Genomic DNA, 20,709 nt, shown 5'->3' on the forward strand with positions numbered 1-20,709 from the left:
GATTTTACCATTGGCAATTGCTCTCTCACTTCACACAATGAAGAGTAAAACTAAAAGGTAAATAGGCTTCCATGTTTCCAAAAAAATACCCAGAGGAAGAAAAGTTAGACTGCCTCCCTAGGTTTTTTTTATTAAACCAGAGTTTTGTGTGTTATGGATGAAGAGATTAAGAGGATATACATGTACGTTTGCCAGCATCTTTCTAATGAGCCTGGAATGATGACTTTTGCTCCTGGAAAGTTAATATTTGGGGTTCCATGTAGGACCACAGTTATTTCTTGAGTGCTGAGGGTTTAGCAGTGAACGAACAGAAAAACTGCACTCTGGAATCTTGTATTGAAAACATCAAAACAAAGCAAACAGATATTTATTAGGTCAGCTGGTGATTGGTCCTATAGGAAAACATGAAAGAGTAAGGAGAAGTGGTGAGTGATGGGGAGCAAGGCGGGGGGCATGGAGAGGGTCCCCTGCTGCAGGAGAGCAGAGGTCTGATGGGGGCCGGGGACAACATGAGCCGTGCAGCTCTGTGGAGGAAGGATAGTCCAGGCAGGGGCCCCTACTGCCAAGCCCTGAGGCAGGAGCAACTTTGCTGTATTTGAAGAACGGCAGGGAAGCCAGTGTGGATGGAGAGGAGACAGAAAGGGAGAAGGTTAGGAGATGAGGTCAGAGCGTAGAGGGGTCAGTGAGACTCTTGCAGGACTTAGCATGGAGCTGGGATAGGAGCCGACTTACCTTTAAAAAGGTTCCCTCTGGTGGCTGCTCTGCTCTCTCTTCTTGGCTTAATTGCCTGGGTTGTTTAATTTTTATTGTGCAAGACAATTCTCCAGAATTTACAGTGAACATTTTCCATTTCATTTGTATAAAAACATGAGCTGTCTCATGTAGTCTGAGTGATCTCATTCAAGTAAATTCTGTTTGAACTGAATCACTCAATATAACTCTTAAAGACAGTGTTACTATAGAAATGTGTTGCATTTTGACTCTAAGGATTTCTTGAATACCTCTAGTTATCGCTGTCAATCTTTTCATTATCGTATCCTTATACTCTGCCACGTGCATAATAAAGCTCACAAAAGTTAGTACCAACATGCTCCTGTGTATGAGGAAAGATGGAAGATGGGGAAATAAAAGAATACCTGTGACTTCTCATAGAGCATTACTGACAAAGTTATGTTACTCAAATTATTCATTTTGTATAATGTAATTGTGAGAAACGGTTTCTCTCATCATGTTCCAACTGTGGTGATGGACAGATAATGCATTGATATAAATGTGATAACTGGACAAACTATCGTATTTTCTTCTGCAATGAATTTGATATGAATTTCTTTCTCTCTGTCTCGCTCACTTCTAAAATCTGACAGATGTGGACGAATGCCAGGCCATCCCTGGGCTCTGTCAAGGAGGAAATTGCATTAATACTGTTGGGTCTTTTGAGTGCAAATGCCCTGCTGGACACAAATTTAATGAAGTGTCACAAAAATGTGAAGGTAAGAAATATCGTGCTTTGCAGTTAAGGGGTGGAGGGGCGGACAAAACCCACATCAGTGATAAGCTATTTTCAAATTGTTCCTAGATCCTTCTGTCTTGGTTATTCCTGTGAATGTGTAAATAGAATATTCTTACCAGGAATAATATGCCTTTCTGCTATTGAACCAGAAAAAGCCTGCAGCTTTTTCCATTTTATAGACCTAAAGTAAGAGATCCATCTGAATCAAATTAAATATTAAAACATGAAATGTTCTTGAACCAATATCTGGGTTAAAATGTTCAAGACACATGTTTTTGCATAGTTCTAGAGACATGAATTTGAATTTGATCATTACGTATCATTCAGAATGACATATCTTCTGTTGTTTTTCTAGTTAAAATATATGTTTGATTTTTTTTCCTCCCTGTGGAGAGATCTACTAACTCATCTATTTATGCTCCTGGTACAAGTTTAGGATTTTCTTTTCTTCCTATCAAATGGAAACTTTTTAATGCTAATCAAACAGAAAAATAACTTGAGGTAAATTTATATATTTGAATTTATAGATTGAACTTTTAAAAATGTGTGTACGGAGAATGTGTTCATATTCACCATTTCTGCTCTTTGCCAAAATGAGGCCTGGCTTCCAAGTGTAATAAATATATTTTTTTTTATGAGAGGGAAACATCCAGGAAATAAGTAGGCAGCATTGAATTCTTTTCTTTAGTGAGTTCATGTATCGTATATATGTAATGTTTGACAGTGTAATAGCATTCTCAAGGCAACATCTCTCATCAACCTGAGCGCAAAAGACCTTTTCCTTCATTCTCCACTCACTGTCTTTGGGGTGAGAGAAGGTTTCATTTTGAGGCAAGCACTTTTGTTGAAAGCAGTTGCTGTTGTATCTATACTCCTAAAACCTAGCAATGAGGAAAACATACTAGGTCATTTGTCAGGAATTGGATCATTAATCTTTCCTTGTTGATGGCCAGAGTATATCATATGTGCAAAAGGCAGCTTTAAATATGAGTTACACTTAAGAAGTTTAGCTTCTACTTGCCCTGAAACTGAATAATCTGTGATAAAACCATCTTTATGGGTTCGACTTGTTTTTAAGTTATTAATCATCCTATAATTTGTAATGATATGTTCTTGAACATAATATAAACAGGTGAGGTAGCTGTGAAAATACTTAGGTTCTTTCTAAGGAAGTAGGGCTTCTTAAAAACATTGTTTCAAGCCAACAAAGTTGACTCCATAGGCTAATGTATTTTAGAAGTTATATTGTGGATTAAGTTAGAAGTAGAGAATGTTGATACTGAAAGGGCAAAGAATTTACTTGGTTTTACCCTTTTACATTATAAATTAAGAAATTGTCTTGGGTGTGTTAAGTGCCCTAAGTCATCAGATAGTGTTAAAACTTCTTTTGATTCACACTCTGGTGCTTGTTGTATCATATTATATTGTCTTTTTTTCCTGGATGCAAGTCATGGCTCCTACTTTAATAACAATATTTCCTAATATTTTGGAACATTTAAAATATTATGGTATAGATTTCCAGGTAGTATCATACATATCTTTTAGGACATTCATAAGCTTTATGGTTTATCGTGTGAAAAACCCACATCAACAATGTGTCATTTTTAGGCTTTTTCAGCTTATATTCAGCTTCAAGACATGTAGTTAGCTTTAGGGCAATATGCTCCATATGACTTGTCCAGTCTGTGTTTTGTTTTCTGGGATTATAATAGCTTCCAGTTTCAACTAGAAATGTTTTCCTGTGACCCTTGCTTTCATTCAGACCAGTGAATCTGCATCAGTCAGAATTGCTCGTTTCCTCTCATTGTGAACTAGACAGAAGATGCACAGATTTAATGCTCGGACTGAAAGAAAAGTGATTCAAAATCCTTTCATTAATGCTAAGAAACCTATTAGAGTAGTCTGTCCAATGAACCAAAAATTCAGTCTGAAAATTACTTAATCCTTTTCCACAAATATGTTTTTTTCTGGCTACATATTGAAGTCAGTAGCCAGATAAAAACAGAATACTTTTGGCTAGACCTTTTTTTTTTTTCTTTGCCATCTCCTGTTACATTAAATTCAGATGATGGTTTTTTCCACTTCCTTTTAATTTTTTCTATGCAAAATTGACATGAGAGGGGACTATCCCATTAGTACTGTATGGACTGTGACCTGGAGACTGGGCACTGTTGCCCTGTCTAACTCTGGTAGGAAAGTAGTCAGAACGTCCTCTGAGAATGCTTGGTGAGGGGTCTCCTCCTTCGACTTCCTGGCTCTGGGAGTGGGGTCATCTCCAGGTGGTAAATAGAAGGATTTCTGGAAAATCTGGCACCCATCACAGAGAATATCAAGAGCCCACATGTCCCCTAGGAAGACGGTCAGGCCGTGGGCTAGGGAGTGTTCTTGGCCCTTGTCAAAATGGTTCCAGTACCTTTATCATTACTTTGAGTGGCTTTTAAATGTAATTTCCTCTTGCTATGGAGAGGAGGGAACTGGATGCTTGGAAGCCCAGAGTCATTTTTTACAATTCAATCAAAAATTGGTTTTAGCCAATTTATAAGATGCCAACCTCCGCACCCTCGGTGATGGCAAAAGCAGCTTTGTGTAACATCCTTCTTTTGCAGAATGCTACCTTACTTCTTAAAATATCCTCCTTTTCCCAAAACTTTTGGAAAATCACGTGCCAAGTTTTATAGCAACATGTCCAATTTAGGTACCTTTGAAATATAAATTAACAAACTGGAGCAATTAAATAAAAGTGATTAAATTTCCATAAATTTAAAAAGAAAAAGATTAAAATTTATAGCTATGATTTGAGAAAAAGGGAAGCAGAGTTCATGCCCACCTTTGTTGTTGATTTTTCCAGTGACTCTAGAGTGTGTACGCTGAAAGAACACTCGAGCCTTTTCTTTTTGGAAACCAAGTCCGTATTTGCATAGGTTACTGTGGGAGGAAATTAAGAAATAAAAAGTGTAATTAAAGGATTACGTTTTATTTCTGGAAGAAGTCCCTTGGATTCCTAATTAACCACTAATATTTTGGGATTTAGATTATCGCCAGCCCAGCCTTTAGCAATTATAACACTGCATGATGCAAAAGACTTTTTCAAAATGCAGCTCTTAAGTTTGTGCACTCCCTAATATGTGAGCCAAAAACCTTAAGACTTCTCCTTTCTAAAATAATGGCATATTTATCTGATGCAGGGGCTCTCATCCTGTCAGGCACCAAGGAGAATTCCTGGGGCCACTTAATACATTGCTATTGATCGGGCTCCATCCTCCACAGCTGGGGCAGGCCCTGACTCACTGTTCAAGCTCCCCGGTTCCCATCCAGTTGCTGAGCAGAAACTCTGTGATAGAGACACAGGAGCCCTGGGAATAAGGTAGACCAGCGCTGGCAGCGTCCCTTTCCTGTGTGTGATCTTGGACAAGTCAGTTACCAGCTCTGAGTTACATCGGCTTTCAAATGAGGAGGTTGAATAAGGTGGTATCTGGGCGTTCTTTCCAGTTCTGCAATCAGGCCTCCATCTTCACATTTCTCACTGTTTCTCAGTTGGGATCAGACAGCTGGTACTGCATGAATAAGGAACCATGCAAACTGGCAAGCATGGTGTGACTATAAATTACAAATAAGGCTGATGTGGGGTTTTTTGACACGACTTGAAGAATTAGCTTGTTAGCTTTGTAGTCACCTATTTTACACTGGATTTCAGGTGTCTAATAAAGCAATAATAATAATCTCACAGGCTTGGTGGCACTTAAAATTATTAGTATCACATAATGCCTTTGAACAACTGCCACACTTTTTAGTTCGTTTTTTTCTTTTTTTTTAATCTTACTTTTTTATTATTTTATTTTATTTTTAACTTTACAATATTGTATTGGTTTTGCCATATATCAATGTTTTTTTCTTATTTTATTAGTAATCTAGACAGTCAGGATCTAGAGAGTCATGTTAACTGGTTTCCCCCGTCTCTCAGTCATTTTGACATCTGTGATCTTGGATGAAGCTCCCAGATGCTTGTCTCAGAACTGGGACCCAACTCCATCTACCTGCCTTCCACCATCCTTCCTCCCATCCTGCTAAAGGAGTCCCAGGATAGGGAAGAGGCCGAGGGATGGGAAGACTGCCTGGAGAGAGCAGATGAAACAGAGAGATAACAAGGAAGAACAACAAAGACCAGGGCAGTAAATCAGGAGGAATGGGACTGGCCATCTGTGCCTCTTCCTAGGTCCCCAGCAGGAAGCCAGTGAGGCTAAGGGTATGCTGCTTCCCAGCAGCTCTGTCCTGCCCCAGGGAAACAGGGCGAGCTATTCAGAGCACAGAAGTAACTCTTCTCAGCCAAGTTCTACTCCCCACCGAACCCCTCAAAATGGATTTACTGTTGTGGCTGGCATTTGATACAGATTGATTTTAGTTGATCAATTGATACAAATGATCAATTAGTTGGTCATTGATACAAAAATGCTGAGAAATCCACTGATCTCAAGTTCTCTCCTATGTGGGATCCCTGTTGTTCTATTAAAAGAAGATAAACTCAGTGTGCTAAGAGCCTGGAAAAATAATAGTACGAATGAGTTTCAGAGTATCAGTGATTTTGATTCAGATGCTTTATTTCAGACTTTCACTGTCAGGGATTCCTACCACAGCCTGCTCATGGAATCACAACTCACTCCACTGCCAGGAAGTGATGAGACTGAGAAGCGGGTGGTTCAGGAAAGTGCAAAAGCCCTAGACTCAGGAAGGGAAAGGGTGTGTCACCGAGGAGGGGATGTTGAAGGGGATTCAGAACCATTTAATAAGCTCCTTCAAATTGAACAATTTGACCTGGTACTCTAGCTTTACTTTTGTGAACAGCAAAGAGCTACACACTTCTGTGTGTTTCCTGGCCTGCTGGCCTTTGAAGGTGGAAACCCTGCCTTTCCTCCCTGGCCAGCCCCCAGCAGCTGAAGACTTGAGTTTAACATCACTTTGTACATGAACCTCTTTGTTCTTGCTTTGGGTTTTATTCATGCCAGTTTTCTCAAGGCCTAAGTGGAATGCACCGGAATTATAGAAATCAGGTTCTATGATCATGCCGATAGTGTGAGGGTTAGATGAGTTGACATATAATGCATTTGGACAATGCCTGACACTCAATAAAAATTAACTCTGATTATTGCTGTGTTGTCTTAAGGGTCCAAGTCTAAAGTAGCCAGCATGTGAAAGGAGATGTTTCCTACACCTGGCCAAAATTAATTCTTGTTTTTAAATAACTTTTTTCCTGATATACCCTATCCACTTGAATAACCTCTTTGGATATTGATGTCTGTTAAGTGACCTTAATGAGGATGACAACAGTCATTTTTACAAACACATAGAAAAATGTTTCTTTTAATAGATACTATCTGCTCACATAATTTTTGAGAGGTGAAGTTATGTGACTCAGACATTAACTTTTAGGGATACTTTGAGAAAGGTGCACTTGTCTTAATACTTTTGTGTTATAACCTCGTCTCTCCTTTAGGTGAGGTTGTCGGATGCTATAAGCTCTTTGATATAGCTGTTTGGCTTTTTGTTGGTTTTAGGTAGCAGTGTGACTGGTAAATACAGAAGGATTGATGTTAAAGAACTGCCTTAAAATGATCCTTGAGATTATGGTTAGAGAAGGACTGATGTTGAAGCTGAAGCTTTAATACTTTGGCCACCTGATGCGAAGAGCCAACTCATTGGAAAAGACACTGATGCTGGGAAAGATTGAGGACAAGAGGAGAAGGGGGCAACAGAGGATGAGATGGTTGGATGGCATCACTAATTCAATGGACATGAGTTTGAGCGAACTCAGGGAGATAGTGAAGGGCAGGGAAGCCTGGCATGCTGCAGTTCATGGGATCGCAGAGAGTTGGACACAAGAGTGACTGAACAATAAGGTTATGCCAGTTCAGGACTCTTAGGCTCTGTCCTTGGCTGTTTCTCTGCTTGACTTGCACTGACTCCACAGTGATGTTTATATCTGCTCAGAGTAGAATATGCACCTTTTCCCTTACACAGCTTCACAAGGACGATCTGTCCGGGTTAGCACTGACTCTAACGTAAGCAGTGACTTATTGGTCGGGTTAGCCTCTAACCTAGCCTAGAAGAATAGGGGTTTTGCTTTTAAGAAGGTTAAACTTCATGGAAACAGTGTCACTGCTGTCTTTTTGACTCACCTGGTGAACCTGAGTCAGAAGACACACTTAGAACTCTTATTTTGTTTTGCCAGTGAAGAGCAGTCCTGAACCTAGAGAAGAAAGGCTCTTATTTTTAAACGCCTCACAGTGGCAGTCTAGCCATTGCAGTGTTCCAGGAAGCTTGGGTCAGACTGTCCCTCTCCCTAGGTCAGTGCAGAAAGCCCCACTTGTCTTAGAGAAGAGGCCATGCAGATACCTGGGGCTCACTTTTAGCCCAAGGAGGAAGCCTTCAATTTCTTCTCTCCCCTCATTGGTACGCATCTATTGACAACTGTCAGTGTCTGATTGTGGCTCTTGCAAAGCTCTCCTTGAAGGAAATGGTCAGATTTGCCTAAGCAACTCCCACTGATTCCTTAAGGAGACCCAGTGGCCTCAGGCCCTGAGGACTAACCGCAGCTCTGACCTCAGCCGACCCCACAGGGCACTGGGGGATTTAAGTGGTTTTCATAGTTGTATCCTTTGGAGCGAGATGACCAGACCGCTATTCCTCCTCTACAATCAGCCAGTGGATGTGGGCGCCTGGGAAGGATGTAAGCTCAGATGAGACAGCCCTCGGCTCTCAGGCAGTCCCGAGAGGAGCTGAGAGCTGGAGGCCATCTCCGGACGGCACTCCCAGATCTGGGACAAGTCATTCCCTGAAAGGGTATCTGGTGAAGCGTCTCAATGTCTGCCACAATTCACTCCCTGAACCCACAGAAAATCATCATAGTGCCAGTTTGGGAGCCCCTGAGAACACCAGGTTGGCCATGTCTTGGTCAGTAGTCAGACCACATGGTCTTCTCTGTAGGGTTTCATTTCAGAATCTGTGGAAAATCAGATCTAAAATTCAGGAAGGGATGCAGAACATAGAGTGAATAGAAAGGGAGCTTAACTCAATGCAAAACATGAAAAGGGAAAACAAAATTTTAAACAAAATATTGGAAACTTTAGCATGCTGTAAAGGACTTGAAACAGCTGTCCAATTTTAGATTTTAAAGGCAAAATTTCTTTCATTTTGTTCTAATCTTGCGAATTTGGTAAATTTCTTGGGTAAACCTGTGTGGAAATAAGAAGCACCCTGACTTTGAACTAACAATTCCACGGGCAGATTTTTGTTTTCTTTTGTTTCCCTCGTGGTGCTGGGAAAGATTGAGGGCAGAAGGAGAAGAGGGTGTCAGAAGATGAGATGGTTCGACAGCATCACTGATGCAATGCACGTGAACTTGGGCAAACTCCGGGAGATGGTGAAGGACAGAGAGGCCTGGCGTGCTGCAGTCCATGGGGTCGCAAAGAGTTGGACATGACTGGGTGATTGAATAAGTACAGGCAGCTTTTATTTTATAAAGATCACTGTTTCTGGGGACACGATTTGACAAGACTTAAACTCTGAATTCTTGGAATGGTGGACGGTTTTATACTGTGTCCTAAGAATACTGAAGCTCTTCTTTTCATTCCAGATATTGACGAATGTAGCACTATTCCTGGAATCTGTGATGGGGGCGAATGTACGAACACAGTCAGCAGTTACTTTTGCAAATGTCCCCCTGGTTTTTACACCTCTCCAGACGGTACCAGATGCATAGGTAGGTGTGATTATAAACAGCATGCAGTTTCTCTAAATCAGATCTGTAAGAAACATCATCCTAAACAGCTTGTCAAGGGAGCTCCATATCCTTACTTGAAGTAAAATGTACTTTCATGAAGATCTATTAAATAGTTGACTATTCTCTTAAAGAACAGAGGCGCCTGCAGTCTTGCTTTGAAATTTCTACCTCCCATAAAGAGATAGTCCAGGAGACCCTACAGATATACTCAATGTGAAATTAACTTTGCAGCGATGTGACTGTCAGACCTGGAAGCCATCCTCGACACTTCTCTCTCTTTAGCCCCACCTTCAGTCATTTCCTGGGACCTATGTTAATTCAGGTCGGAAGTTTTGCAGTAATCTCTTCATTGCTATCCATGCTTTGTGGTTTCCCTACAATCCACCTTCTTAGATTTATCTTCCTAAAATGATGCTTTGATTAAATAACTCTCTTGCTCAAGAACCTCTGGTAGTTTTCCACTAGGATTTGGTAATTAGTGGTTTTCAATTTATGTCCCACGGAATCTTCATGGGGCTGCATAGCCCTCTAGGATTGCTAGGATGGGCGAGGGGGCAGGAAAAAAGGGGCAGGCTGAGTGGAAAAGTTTCCTGCCACCCCCACCCCCATAAACACATGCTAGGCAATTTTCCTTTTATCTGGATGGGTGTTAGGCTTCCATGTAAAACATCAATTAAACAAGAGGTTCTGCTGTAAAAAAAAAAAAAGAAAGAGAGAGAGAGATTTGACAGTTGCTGGATTTAATAGTTGCTGAGACTTCCTTCAAAGTCCAGTATTCTCGAATAAAGTTAGAGTTCAAGAATGCACAGCCCAGTAGTGACGGAGCTGCACTCTCTGACCCCTTCCCACCTTCAGACTTGTCATCATAGTCTCCCCTTCTCATCCCAAAATGGGCCATTCATAGCAATTCCTTCATTCATGTTGCAACACTCAGGATATACCCCCCAACTCTAGCCTTCTTTCAACTTCTCCTCAGATTCTCTGTCTTTGAAGGTGTCCCAGATCAGCTTACCTGAAAGTGATTTCTCCCCCCATCCCAAACCTAAGGATACACTTATTATACATGGTTTTATAGGGAAATTCTGTGTTTCTAAGTGTTTTTATCTCTGTAATGAAAAAGATAGTTCTCCTTAAGAAACACTAACTGCTATCCTTATGTTCCTGGTGGTGGTTCTCAGCACAAGTCCTGACATGTGGTAGGCACTCAGTAAGTATTTGAATATCGACATAAGTAATTTCTTATTATAAGGGCAAAGGTAGGAAGCCTGTGGTGAAAGGCCCTGGAGAAAAATGAATGCTATCGTTTGATGTTTGTTTCTGGCTCAAAATTTCAAAGACAGCTTCACATCCTCACCGCAGGCCACGAATTTCAGACCAAAACAGAATTGCACCAAAATCCTAAATTCCTTTTTAGTTAGTCACACATAATAAAAGCTGAGGGCAGTCTCCCAGTTGACATTTGAATAAGATCAACTCATGAGGGAAGCATATATGGGTTTTTCTTAGAAACGATGGTCGTGGTGCCTGGATGGCCTAGTTTTCCAGAATCTATCCATAGATCTTGGAATTGCATAAAAGGATGGCAAGTACAGATCGTGTAGCTCCTATTTCTCCCCATACAATGAGCACATGACCTCCAGGGCATATGCTTAGCAGAAGTTCTTTCCTGGCCAGATAATAGGTAGACTTTTTTTGTTGTTGTTAACCTTCAAAGAGCGCAAATGGCATTAAAAAGATTAGCTTTAATCATTTTAACACATTTACATATCAGGGAGTTTGCATTTTTAAAGTTCTTTCCTTTCTGCCTGATATATGCACACTAACTTTTTTTTACGAAAGGAGGGAACTAGGATTCCTGGGTCACCTCCTAGGTGTGAAGTATTTTATGGAAATTATGTGACTTAATGTTCAAAACAGTACTGTAGAAGGGGAAAAACCAAGGTTTACAAAATTTAGATAAATAATTTGGTCTAGTTGTTTAAGCAGTTAATAAATGAAGGAGCTCATATTCCGACTTGGGCTGAGTTCACAGTCCAGACCCTGCCCACTGCTTCTGACCCCTCCCAAATGAACACCGGATGCAGTAAGCCTTTGCTTGCCATGCCCCTAGGCAAGCACCGTTTCTGCCTCCTTGGAACTACATGGTACCCAGAATTAGCAACTTGCTGTATAGAATGATCCCAATGACATTTCTGCCTTCTCTACTGCTGATATTTCCTGCCTTGGTAAACCACAAAGACCCCTAAAATTATCCCCAGTGACAAGAAAATATGTATAGTCTCCAACTTATGAACAAATCCAAGGTTTGTTGGCAAGTTGGTTGCTTGGAATTAGTAAATCTAACCAGTAGGAAAGCCCATGTATAGATCATGGAGTGTAGTATCTTCCTTAGACATCTCTTTGAACCATGGCGTGCTGCGTTTCATGGGGTCGCAAAGAGTCGGACACGACTGAGCGACTCATCTGATCTGATTCTACCTGTTACCTTCTGTTATCATGTTCAGCAACTCTCAGGTCTCACCAGTCCCAACTCTCCCTTTGTCCTGAAAGATACTGCAGTCTTATTGCATTTTGCTCTGTGATCTTCCTTTGGCACTTTATAGTACTTTTCGTAGGGTTGTCTTTTCATATTACTGTGTTCCGTCTCATCAATTCCTAGGAGTCTTAAGATGCTGTGTACCTAGCATGGGCCTCACAGCTCCTAGCTCCCGGTTGGCCACACTAGTGTTAATGATTGGTGAGGAGAAACCTGTTGACAGGCTAGGATGACCTGCAAACACACATTTAATCCATCATATATTTGTTTTGATGTAATGTGATTTCTGGGTTCGGAGAGTAAGGCCAGGTGATTCAGAAGTAGAGAAAAGAAGAAAGTTTCCTTCTCCTCTTCTGCCAAGTGTCTTGGCCAGGTCTACAGTTCCTCCAGCCTCCCTTTTCTCCAGGGGATCTTCCCAACTCCCAGCAATTGAACCCCAGTCTCCTGCATTGCAGGCAGATTCTTTGCCATCTGAGCCACCAGGGAAGTCAACCTCCCTTTACCTCCTCCAAATCTTACCACTCTTTCCCCTCAGTTCCAATTCCTATAAATCTTTAGATTACTTTAAAGCCACCCCATATCCTCTGGGCAAAGTGACCTAGCACCAGATCCTTTGGCACTGCCATCTGATGACAAAACTTCAGGCTGGTGTGTCCAACGGTTAGTTCCCTCTGAATGGTTTCTGCTTTTCACAAATCTTCCCATTGGTTTTCTTTACAGTTATAAGTTATGTGAATGTGTATTCTCTTAACAGAACCCCTCCTTCAAAATAAAAAGAAAGAAAAACTAGTAAAATGATTATTGTAGATGCAGGTACCATGTATAAATCAGGACCTGCCAGCAACCCAAATGTGGTTGGTAATTGTTCCAGCCTCAGCATTCACCATTTTGTTCAAAAGCCTCTGACCAACTGATTTATCATATAAGTCAGCCATCTGGGCAGTAAAATAATATCATAGATAATTTGCAAAATAATAGACATTAGCTCATTAGGAGTTTGCAGTTGGCAGCTGTAGGTCTCAGTTTTGCTCTGAAAGATAGCCCACACTGAAAATTGTATATACAAATTTTGGTCAAGTGTTTATACTGGGTTTTGACCACCAAATTCACTTGAAGCTGGGATATAAGCCAGTTTTTGAACATCTCTTCCCATTCTTAACAGTCTTTGGCTTTCATGCCCAAAATATTAATCCTGAAGTATATGATGTATTAGTGGCTTTAAGGCAATGCAAATTAGGAAGCAGGAAGTTCTGTTTCTCCCCCTTCTTCCTAGGGGAGATGCCACCCATATCTCCACAGAGCATTCTTTGTCTTCACTCCCCTCTCCATTCATTTACCCTGGATCAAACTTGTTCTGCCTCTTTGCTGAGACTGTTTGTCTGACCAAAGGTGCAGGAGCTGGGACCACAAAAAATTTCTGGAAAGCATACTCATACATGCTAGTGGTTTTAAGTACTTTTTAGAAATAATCTCATATCCTTTAAAGCTGACCCACACTTTTCTCTTAATGATTTGTCTAGGTTTGTTGTAGCCATCTTCACTTGACATTAATAATTTAAGTGTTTCAAAGTTAGCCTTGGTTTTTTCCTTGTCTTTCATTAATTTATTGCAACCTGTAAGATTTTAAGGCTTTGTGTTTTCAAGAGTGATGTCAGTCACTCAGTCGTGTCCGACTCATTGCGACCCCATGAATTGCAGCACGCCAGGCCTCCCTGTCCATCACCAACTCCTGGAGTTCACTCAAACTCACGTCCATCGAGTCAGTGATGCCATCCAGCCATCTCATCCTCTGCCATCCCCTTCTCCTCCTGCCCCCAAGCCCTCCCAGCATCAGAGTCTTTTCCAATCAGTCAACTCTTCGCATGAGGTGGCCAAAGTACTGGAGTTTTAGCTTTAGCATCATTCCTTCCAAAGAAATCCCAGGGCTGATCTCCTTTAGAATGGACTGGTTGGATCTCCTTGCAGTCCAAGGGACTCCAACATCACAGTTCAAAAGCGCTCAGCCTTCTTCACAGTCCAACTCTCACATCCATACATGACCACTAGAAAAACCATAACCTTGACTAGACAGACCTTTGTTGGCAAAGTAATGTCTCTGCTTTTCAATATGCTATCAAGAATGATGTAGATGAAAGCAATTATGGGTCTGATCCTCTCTGATCAAATGATGGTTGATGTGCAGACTTACAGGAAACATCGGGACAGGTTTTTTTACTATAAACAAATTCTTCACCTTACAAAAGGATTTCCCAGTTGTATTCCTTCATATGACAAAATACTGGTTCAGTTCAGTTCAGTCGCTCAGTCGTGTCCGACTCTACATTTAAAATATTGGTTACATTTCAAAAGTTTATTTTATAGAACTGTACAGAGATACGTTTTACTTGGAGAGGTATACCCCTAACATATGACAGATCAAGGTGTTCTGCAGTTGGCTCCCTGCCTCTGCTACTCCATGGCATGACCTCAAAGGGTTGTGGAACAGTTAGGTTTTTCCTTTGTCATGGGCTCTTTTCTGGTAGCTCAGAGTTGTACGTCAGTGTGTCAGTGTTGTCACAACAGTCAGACATGATGTAACCCTGTAAAACTGATGTGTGTATATATATATTTATATACACACATCCTATATATATATATACAGCCTATATATATGTATGTATGTGTATATATATGTATATGTGTATATATATATGTATATACATATATATATATAGGCTTTCCTGGTGGCTCAGTGGTAAAGAATCTGCCTGCCAATTCAAGGAACATCGGTTTGATCCCTGATCCGGGATGATCACTCATGCTGCGGAGCAACTAAGCCTGTGTGCTGAGACTGTGCTCTAGAGCCCGTGAGCTGCCAGTACTGAAGCCTGTGTGCCTAGAGCCTGTGCTCCACAGTAAGAGAACAACTGCAATGAGAAGCGCACATACCACGACAAAGATTAACCCCCACTGTGCACAGCTAGAGAAAGCCCGGCACAGCAACGAAGACCCGGCACAGCCATAAATAAATCTTTTTTAAAAGTGATAGAAACATCTTCCTCTGTTGCTTTGAGAAGATAGCTTTCTGCCAAAATAAACTTTTAATTCCTTTAAGAATTATTGTATCCTTTAGCACTAAGAACTTGCAACTGTGTACATTTTGAACTTGTATATCATTAGTGCCTTATCAAATCTGTTAGGGCCTCAGGACCAAAGGAAATCTTACCTAACAAGTGTTGGATCTGACTGCAAAGTGGCTCATTCCTTTTCAAAAAAACAATCTCACAAGTCTGACTGAAGTTTCAAGACAAGTTTCAGACTGAAAAATAAGATCTTTTAGAAATGTAGACTATCATGCAGACTTCATATTGTTTTAAAATAGATTTGTATCAACATTTGCCTAAAATGGCTCAAATTAAGTGGTTTGAAAGAAAGGACAACACAGCCTCCCTTCAGTATAGAGACATGATTATGTCACCGCCAGGGATTTTCTTCATCTCTCTCTTCCGATGGTCCATATGGTTATAATCATTCGTCCCCACCTTGGGGATGGAATGCGGGACTTGGGCCAAGCGCCCCAGCCCTAGGGGCAGAAGGTGTGAGCCAGAGGAACAGAGGAACGGGAGCATTGTTCCCGTGCAGGGCGCACAGCTTCCCTTCCAGGGCACTGCTGCTTCCGTCAGTCTGTTCACCCCACCCCAGCCCCAGAGGGAAATGTGGAGCTGTGGGGGCAGGAGAGAGTCTTCCCTAAGTTTGATCTCAGTGACGCGTGTGTGGGGGTTTCTTTGTCTTCTCAGATGTCCGCCCAGGATACTGTTACACGGCTCTGGCAAATGGGCGCTGTTCTAACCAGCTGCCACAGTCCATCACCAAGATGCAGTGCTGCTGTGACGTCGGCCGGTGCTGGTCTCCCGGGGTCACGGTCGCCCCCGAGATGTGTCCCATCAGAGCAACTGGTAAGAGCCCTTCCGTTTATCCACAGAGCATCTCATCTCAACCCCTGCAAGCCCTAGTGATAACGTGCATGCTGCAGTTCTAGTGGAAACTGGGGTAAGTGAATAAGATTTCAGAAAATAAGAGAGAGGACCTTCAGAGAAATTTCCCCAGGTAGTGAACAGGGGAAACACAGAGGTCTGTACACATGACACTGTTCTCAGGTACTTAGAATCTTACTTAGCTTGCGAATATCCACTGGCTAGCAACCTGACCAGTCTGGAAGAACTGGCTCTTCCTTATCCTCATGTATTTCTTTCGGTTCTTGTGTAGTGCTCAAAAGCTCACTAGAATAAGAGTCAACTCATTCAGAGCCTTTCAGGTGAGTTATTGTGGATATAAATTTCTTCCTGCCGTAATATTTGACACTCCCCTCTTCTTCCTTGCCAAGTAGTCCTATTGATTTTTTTGTTTGTTTGTTTTGCTTTGATTCCTCTTCCATGTCTTATTCATTTCCATGTAAAGCTCATTTTCTCTCATCTGGACTATTTGAGTAGCCTCCTACCTGGTCTCTGTGAAGTCCACAGCTGCCACAGAACATTTTCCAAAGCCTAACTCAACGGAAATTCAGTTTTAAAAAGTTGTGTCTGGGGAAAATGTAGAGAAAGATATCCACAAAATTTTTCTCAGTGTAAACTCAGGCTTATCTAGTGGTCCAAGTCACTCCATTTCTTGAAAATCAAATTTTACTTTTTAGCCGAAAAGTCTCCAAATCTGATCCCAGTTCATCTTTTAATTCTTGTTCTTTGTAGTAGCTTTATTATATAATTCAGCTCTCCTTGAACCCAGCCTGTGCATTTCTCAACTCAAGCATCCTTTCTTCTTAAACTTCTCCTCAGTTCAGGTCCTTACTCCCCACTCCTCACCCCTGCCACCTCTACCTGTTGTATGCCCTCTTGTTGGTTAAGCTCCCACTCAGATATGACCCAATCCACACACATCCCAAGATAACTGCAGCGGGAAGTGCTGCCTTCTAGCTCAGTGCTCTAGGTTTGTACTGTTGCTATGATACAGATACCATCTGCTCAGCTTTGGGCCCATCTGTGTTCCTATATTGCTTTTTTGCTAGCTGATAAATTTCACTGGGGGGTCTCAGTCATTATTACAGTGCCACATTCCTTCTGCTTTTTCAACACTTCACCAGTACTTGGCAAAAACTTCCTGATGGGAGGCATTCGGGTAGTGTACAACTTATTAGGTGACATCTTTCCCACCAGTTGTAAGTAAAAACTGGGGTTATAGTTTCTTCTCAGTCTGGTTCCTGAAAGTGTGTTTCAATCAGGAAATTTTAGGAGAGAAAATCAATATGAGAATGGATGAATGCAGAGTTAATGAAATACTTCAGAGTGTGCTATTCACAGACTATGAATGCCCCAAGATCATGGATTATAGACCTGCTCACAGCTGTTATTTTTACATTTCTGTTTATTATTGAGAATTATATATATGGATTAAAAAAGCAAGAAAGTCTTTTCAATGTATTTTAACATATAATAAGCTATGTATTGCCATATATTTTGACTGTCTACAGCCTAAAAATATAATGCTGCCTCCTTAGTTCATTAGGGGGACCATATAGTAGATCACTGTTTAGAAGACATGACTTTCCACTAAGACATACAGCATGGATATCAGGAGAATTGCTTTTTAATATATATGTTAACTTAGGAATCAGCAGCACGGATGTGAATTCTTTCCTGTCTCGATCAGGCCTTGAATAGTAGGAGGAGGACTAGAGTAGGCGTATGTGCCTGAAGACTTACTTTAGGCCACAGGGAGCAGAAGGCCTGGTACCCCTCTGTGACTTTCCAGGGAGCTGCTCTCTCAGGGGTACCACTGAAAGATGTACAACCCCAAGATAGGCTCGGAGTAGAGCAAATGGATAGGGCAAACTAGTTTTCAGGTAGATATGTGTGTTTGCTGTTTGTTTGTTCAGATGTTCCCTACCAATACCACAGAGCTCTAGGTTCTTAATTCATGAAGAATGATAACATAAGAAGGATTATTTCAGATTGGTCAGCTTTTCACTTAAAAAAAAATAATCAGTTTCATCTCCAAGTTAAATACAGATAGAAAAGATGGACATCAGTTGAACAAAATTAGCCCCATGTTGCTGATTCTGAATGTAAAGGGGCTCAATGGAAAGTTCCTAAAGTAGGAAAAAGTACAGAACCCAGACTGATATACTATCGTGGAGAGGTTAAGATGAATTTAATGGCATGCTTGGGCTTCCCTGGTGCCTCAGTGGTAAAGAATCTGCCTGCGATGGTGGAGACCCAGGTTTAATCCCTGGATAGAGAAGATCCCCTGGAGAAGGGAATGGCAACCCACTCCAGTATTCTTACCTGGAGAATTCCCATGGACAGAAGAACCTGGCAGGCTATAGTCCACGGGGTCACAAAGAGTCGGACATGACTGAGCGACTGACACACTCTAAAATAATATAACCAAATTAGCAGGAATGCTGATAAGCTATCCAACTTCTTTTATAGGAATCCTAAAAGATCCTTAAAAAAGAAGATTGATTGGTTCTTGGAAGCTAAGTACAATTGCAATTCAACTAAATCTATCATAGTTAATAAATTCCTCTTGTGTGCAATTTTCCAGGTAAGGCTGAGAGTAGGAATTAATTGTGAGTTAGGTATGATCCTTGGTTAAAATGCTGCACAGTCTTAGGTAGAAAGTTGTAAGAAAGCAGGTAGCCAGGAAATGATAGATATGGCACATCCAGGTAATAATTCTATAATAAAGATCACTGTGATTTGAAAACAGGGATTGTAGCATTCTGATTCAGGGAAGCATAAACAACATATAAATCCTTTCCAAATACAGTCAGGCATTACTGAATCTCTGTGGATTAAAATTCCAGATCAATAATGCAGTAGGAGAATTCTCTGAAAACATAAACTTAATCTGAGTTGGAAATGTCAGATATAATTGAAAAAGTTTCAGTAATGGATCAGAAAATAACAACAAAGTACATGGTAGCTAGGTATGTTTAGCCAACTGTTAATGGACAATATGTCCAATGAGGTTGAAATATGCATACATTTCAGTAAGACATATTACTGTGTCATTGAATAAGTCAGATTTTAGTCCACAAGGAAAGTAAAAATGCTAGCCTAATTTCTATTAATGGGTGAAGGTAGCGTGGAACGTATCTATGGGAGAACTCCTGTGTGACAGAGGTAATACAATCATCAACATCCTGGAAAGAGGGGAAAAAAGAAAATTTAAAAGTTATATAGTTTACTTTTTGAAGTGAACTATGACAAAATACGGCTATTTGTAGGAAACATGAAAATGGATAGTTAAGTAAATACCCTTCTCAAAACTTGAATCCTGCTTAAAAATACCAGTTTGGAAGTCTCCCTCCCTGCTCCCCCCACCCCCTGAAATGTGCCACAAGTCTAAACATGATTTATTCTAATAAAGGACTGGCATGGTGGAAAGAAGGAATGAGTCTGTATGTGCAGTCATAGGGGAGACAGTTGATCATCACCCTTGATGCTCCTTCTGCCCCGTGGGCTGTTTCTTCTCTGTCACTTTTTTGTCTTTTACAAATAGGTATTCATCAGGGCTCTGTCTCCTTACTCCCTTCTCTTCACTTTCCACACCTTCCTCATGGGAGCTCACCCATCCCCATGACTTTAAACACCAGCTGTCCACTGATAACCCCCAAACTTAGCAGCAGCCCTGACTTGTTCTCTAGGCTTCCAACTCTCTTATAAAACTGCTATATGACATCTCCATGTGGATGTCTGATATCTCAGAATTCATCTGTTCAGCTTTTGGCTTCTATTCACCAAACCTGCCCCCATCACAGTTTTTTCCCATCTCAGCAGACGGCACCAACGTCAGCCTTGTTTCTCAAGTGGAAAACTACAACTGACTCCTGATTTCCTGTTCTCCTCAGCGATGACTTTCCTATGATTTCCTATTCCCTTATTTACTGACATTTACTCCTTCCCTGAGCACAATCCATTGATCTTATCTCTAAATATGCTTCAAATGTGGTTACTTCTGTCCGGTTCCATCATTAGCTCCCCGGTCCAGCCATCCTTGTCTTGCCTTTGGTCTTCTGCAGCAGCCTTGTCTCTCTCTGGTACCTTCTCCAGATCCAATGAGAATGATCTTCTGAAAATGTTCATCTGATCATGCCTCATCCCCACTAAAGACCAGCAGCAGCTTTCCAATGTACATCAAATAAATTACGTGTTCTTTAGAGCCCTGTGGGAGCCATGGGTGGGAAGACTGGGTGGAGATCATGGCATCTTACTCTTTTCTACCTCGAGGTCAGTTTTGACATAGGTAAAGACTTATGATGGTAAGTTGCTGTGTGGTTGTGGTTGCTACTCTAGGTATTAGGATGGGAATGAAGTCTGTTGGCTTTTTGCCTTTTCTTCAGTTGACCTATATCATTTGTGGATCAGTTTTATTCAGAATTCCTTTAAACAGTAAGGGTGAGTCCCATGGGCCTGTGACATATGCTGTAGCTCAGCTATTGCATTGTTTTTTCCAGAGGATTTCAACAAGCTGTGCTCCGTCCCTATGGTAATTCCCGAGAGGCCAGGATATCCTCCTCCACCCCTTGGCCCCGTTCCTCCTGTTCAGCCTGTCCCTCCTGGCTTTCCTCCTGGGCCTCAAATCATGATCCCTCGACCACCAGTGGAATATCCGTATCCATCGCGGGAACCACCAAGTAAGAATTCAAAAAGTCATCCAGTCACTTTTCTTGCATTAATTAGGTTAATTTTGTTGTCATTGTTTATGCTGCTTAAGTCATTAAATTTAGAATTCTTAAATATTTCATTTACACAGTCTCATGTATAAAGTTCTCAACTGGCCTATTGCATAGAGGAAAATGGACAGTTTCATATTCTCCAGAAATTAGCATCCTTTTGTTATTGATATTGT

The 20,709-nt window shown here is 41.2% G+C and overlaps 1 protein-coding gene across 2 annotated transcripts in view; it reads left to right on the forward strand.

The window, feature by feature from the left end:
• FBN1 (fibrillin 1) overlaps window positions 1-20,709 on the forward strand; it is a 264,525-nt gene that overhangs the window by 123,844 nt on the left and 119,972 nt on the right. For both annotated transcript variants that reach the window (XR_003513124.1, XM_027554069.1), the window contains exons 8-11: window positions 1,365-1,490; window positions 9,138-9,263; window positions 15,597-15,755; window positions 20,315-20,494. Coding sequence is in view for 1 of the 2 variants with exons in the window: in XM_027554069.1 (XP_027409870.1) it covers window positions 1,365-1,490; window positions 9,138-9,263; window positions 15,597-15,755; window positions 20,315-20,494 (591 nt within the window). In the remaining variant the exon portion in view is untranslated. The remainder of the gene's footprint in view (window positions 1-1,364; window positions 1,491-9,137; window positions 9,264-15,596; window positions 15,756-20,314; window positions 20,495-20,709) is intronic.

Source organism: Bos indicus x Bos taurus, chromosome 10 (assembly GCF_003369695.1).
Source record: "Bos indicus x Bos taurus breed Angus x Brahman F1 hybrid chromosome 10, Bos_hybrid_MaternalHap_v2.0, whole genome shotgun sequence".
In the NCBI taxonomy this organism is placed as follows: Eukaryota; Metazoa; Chordata; class Mammalia; order Artiodactyla; family Bovidae; genus Bos; species Bos indicus x Bos taurus.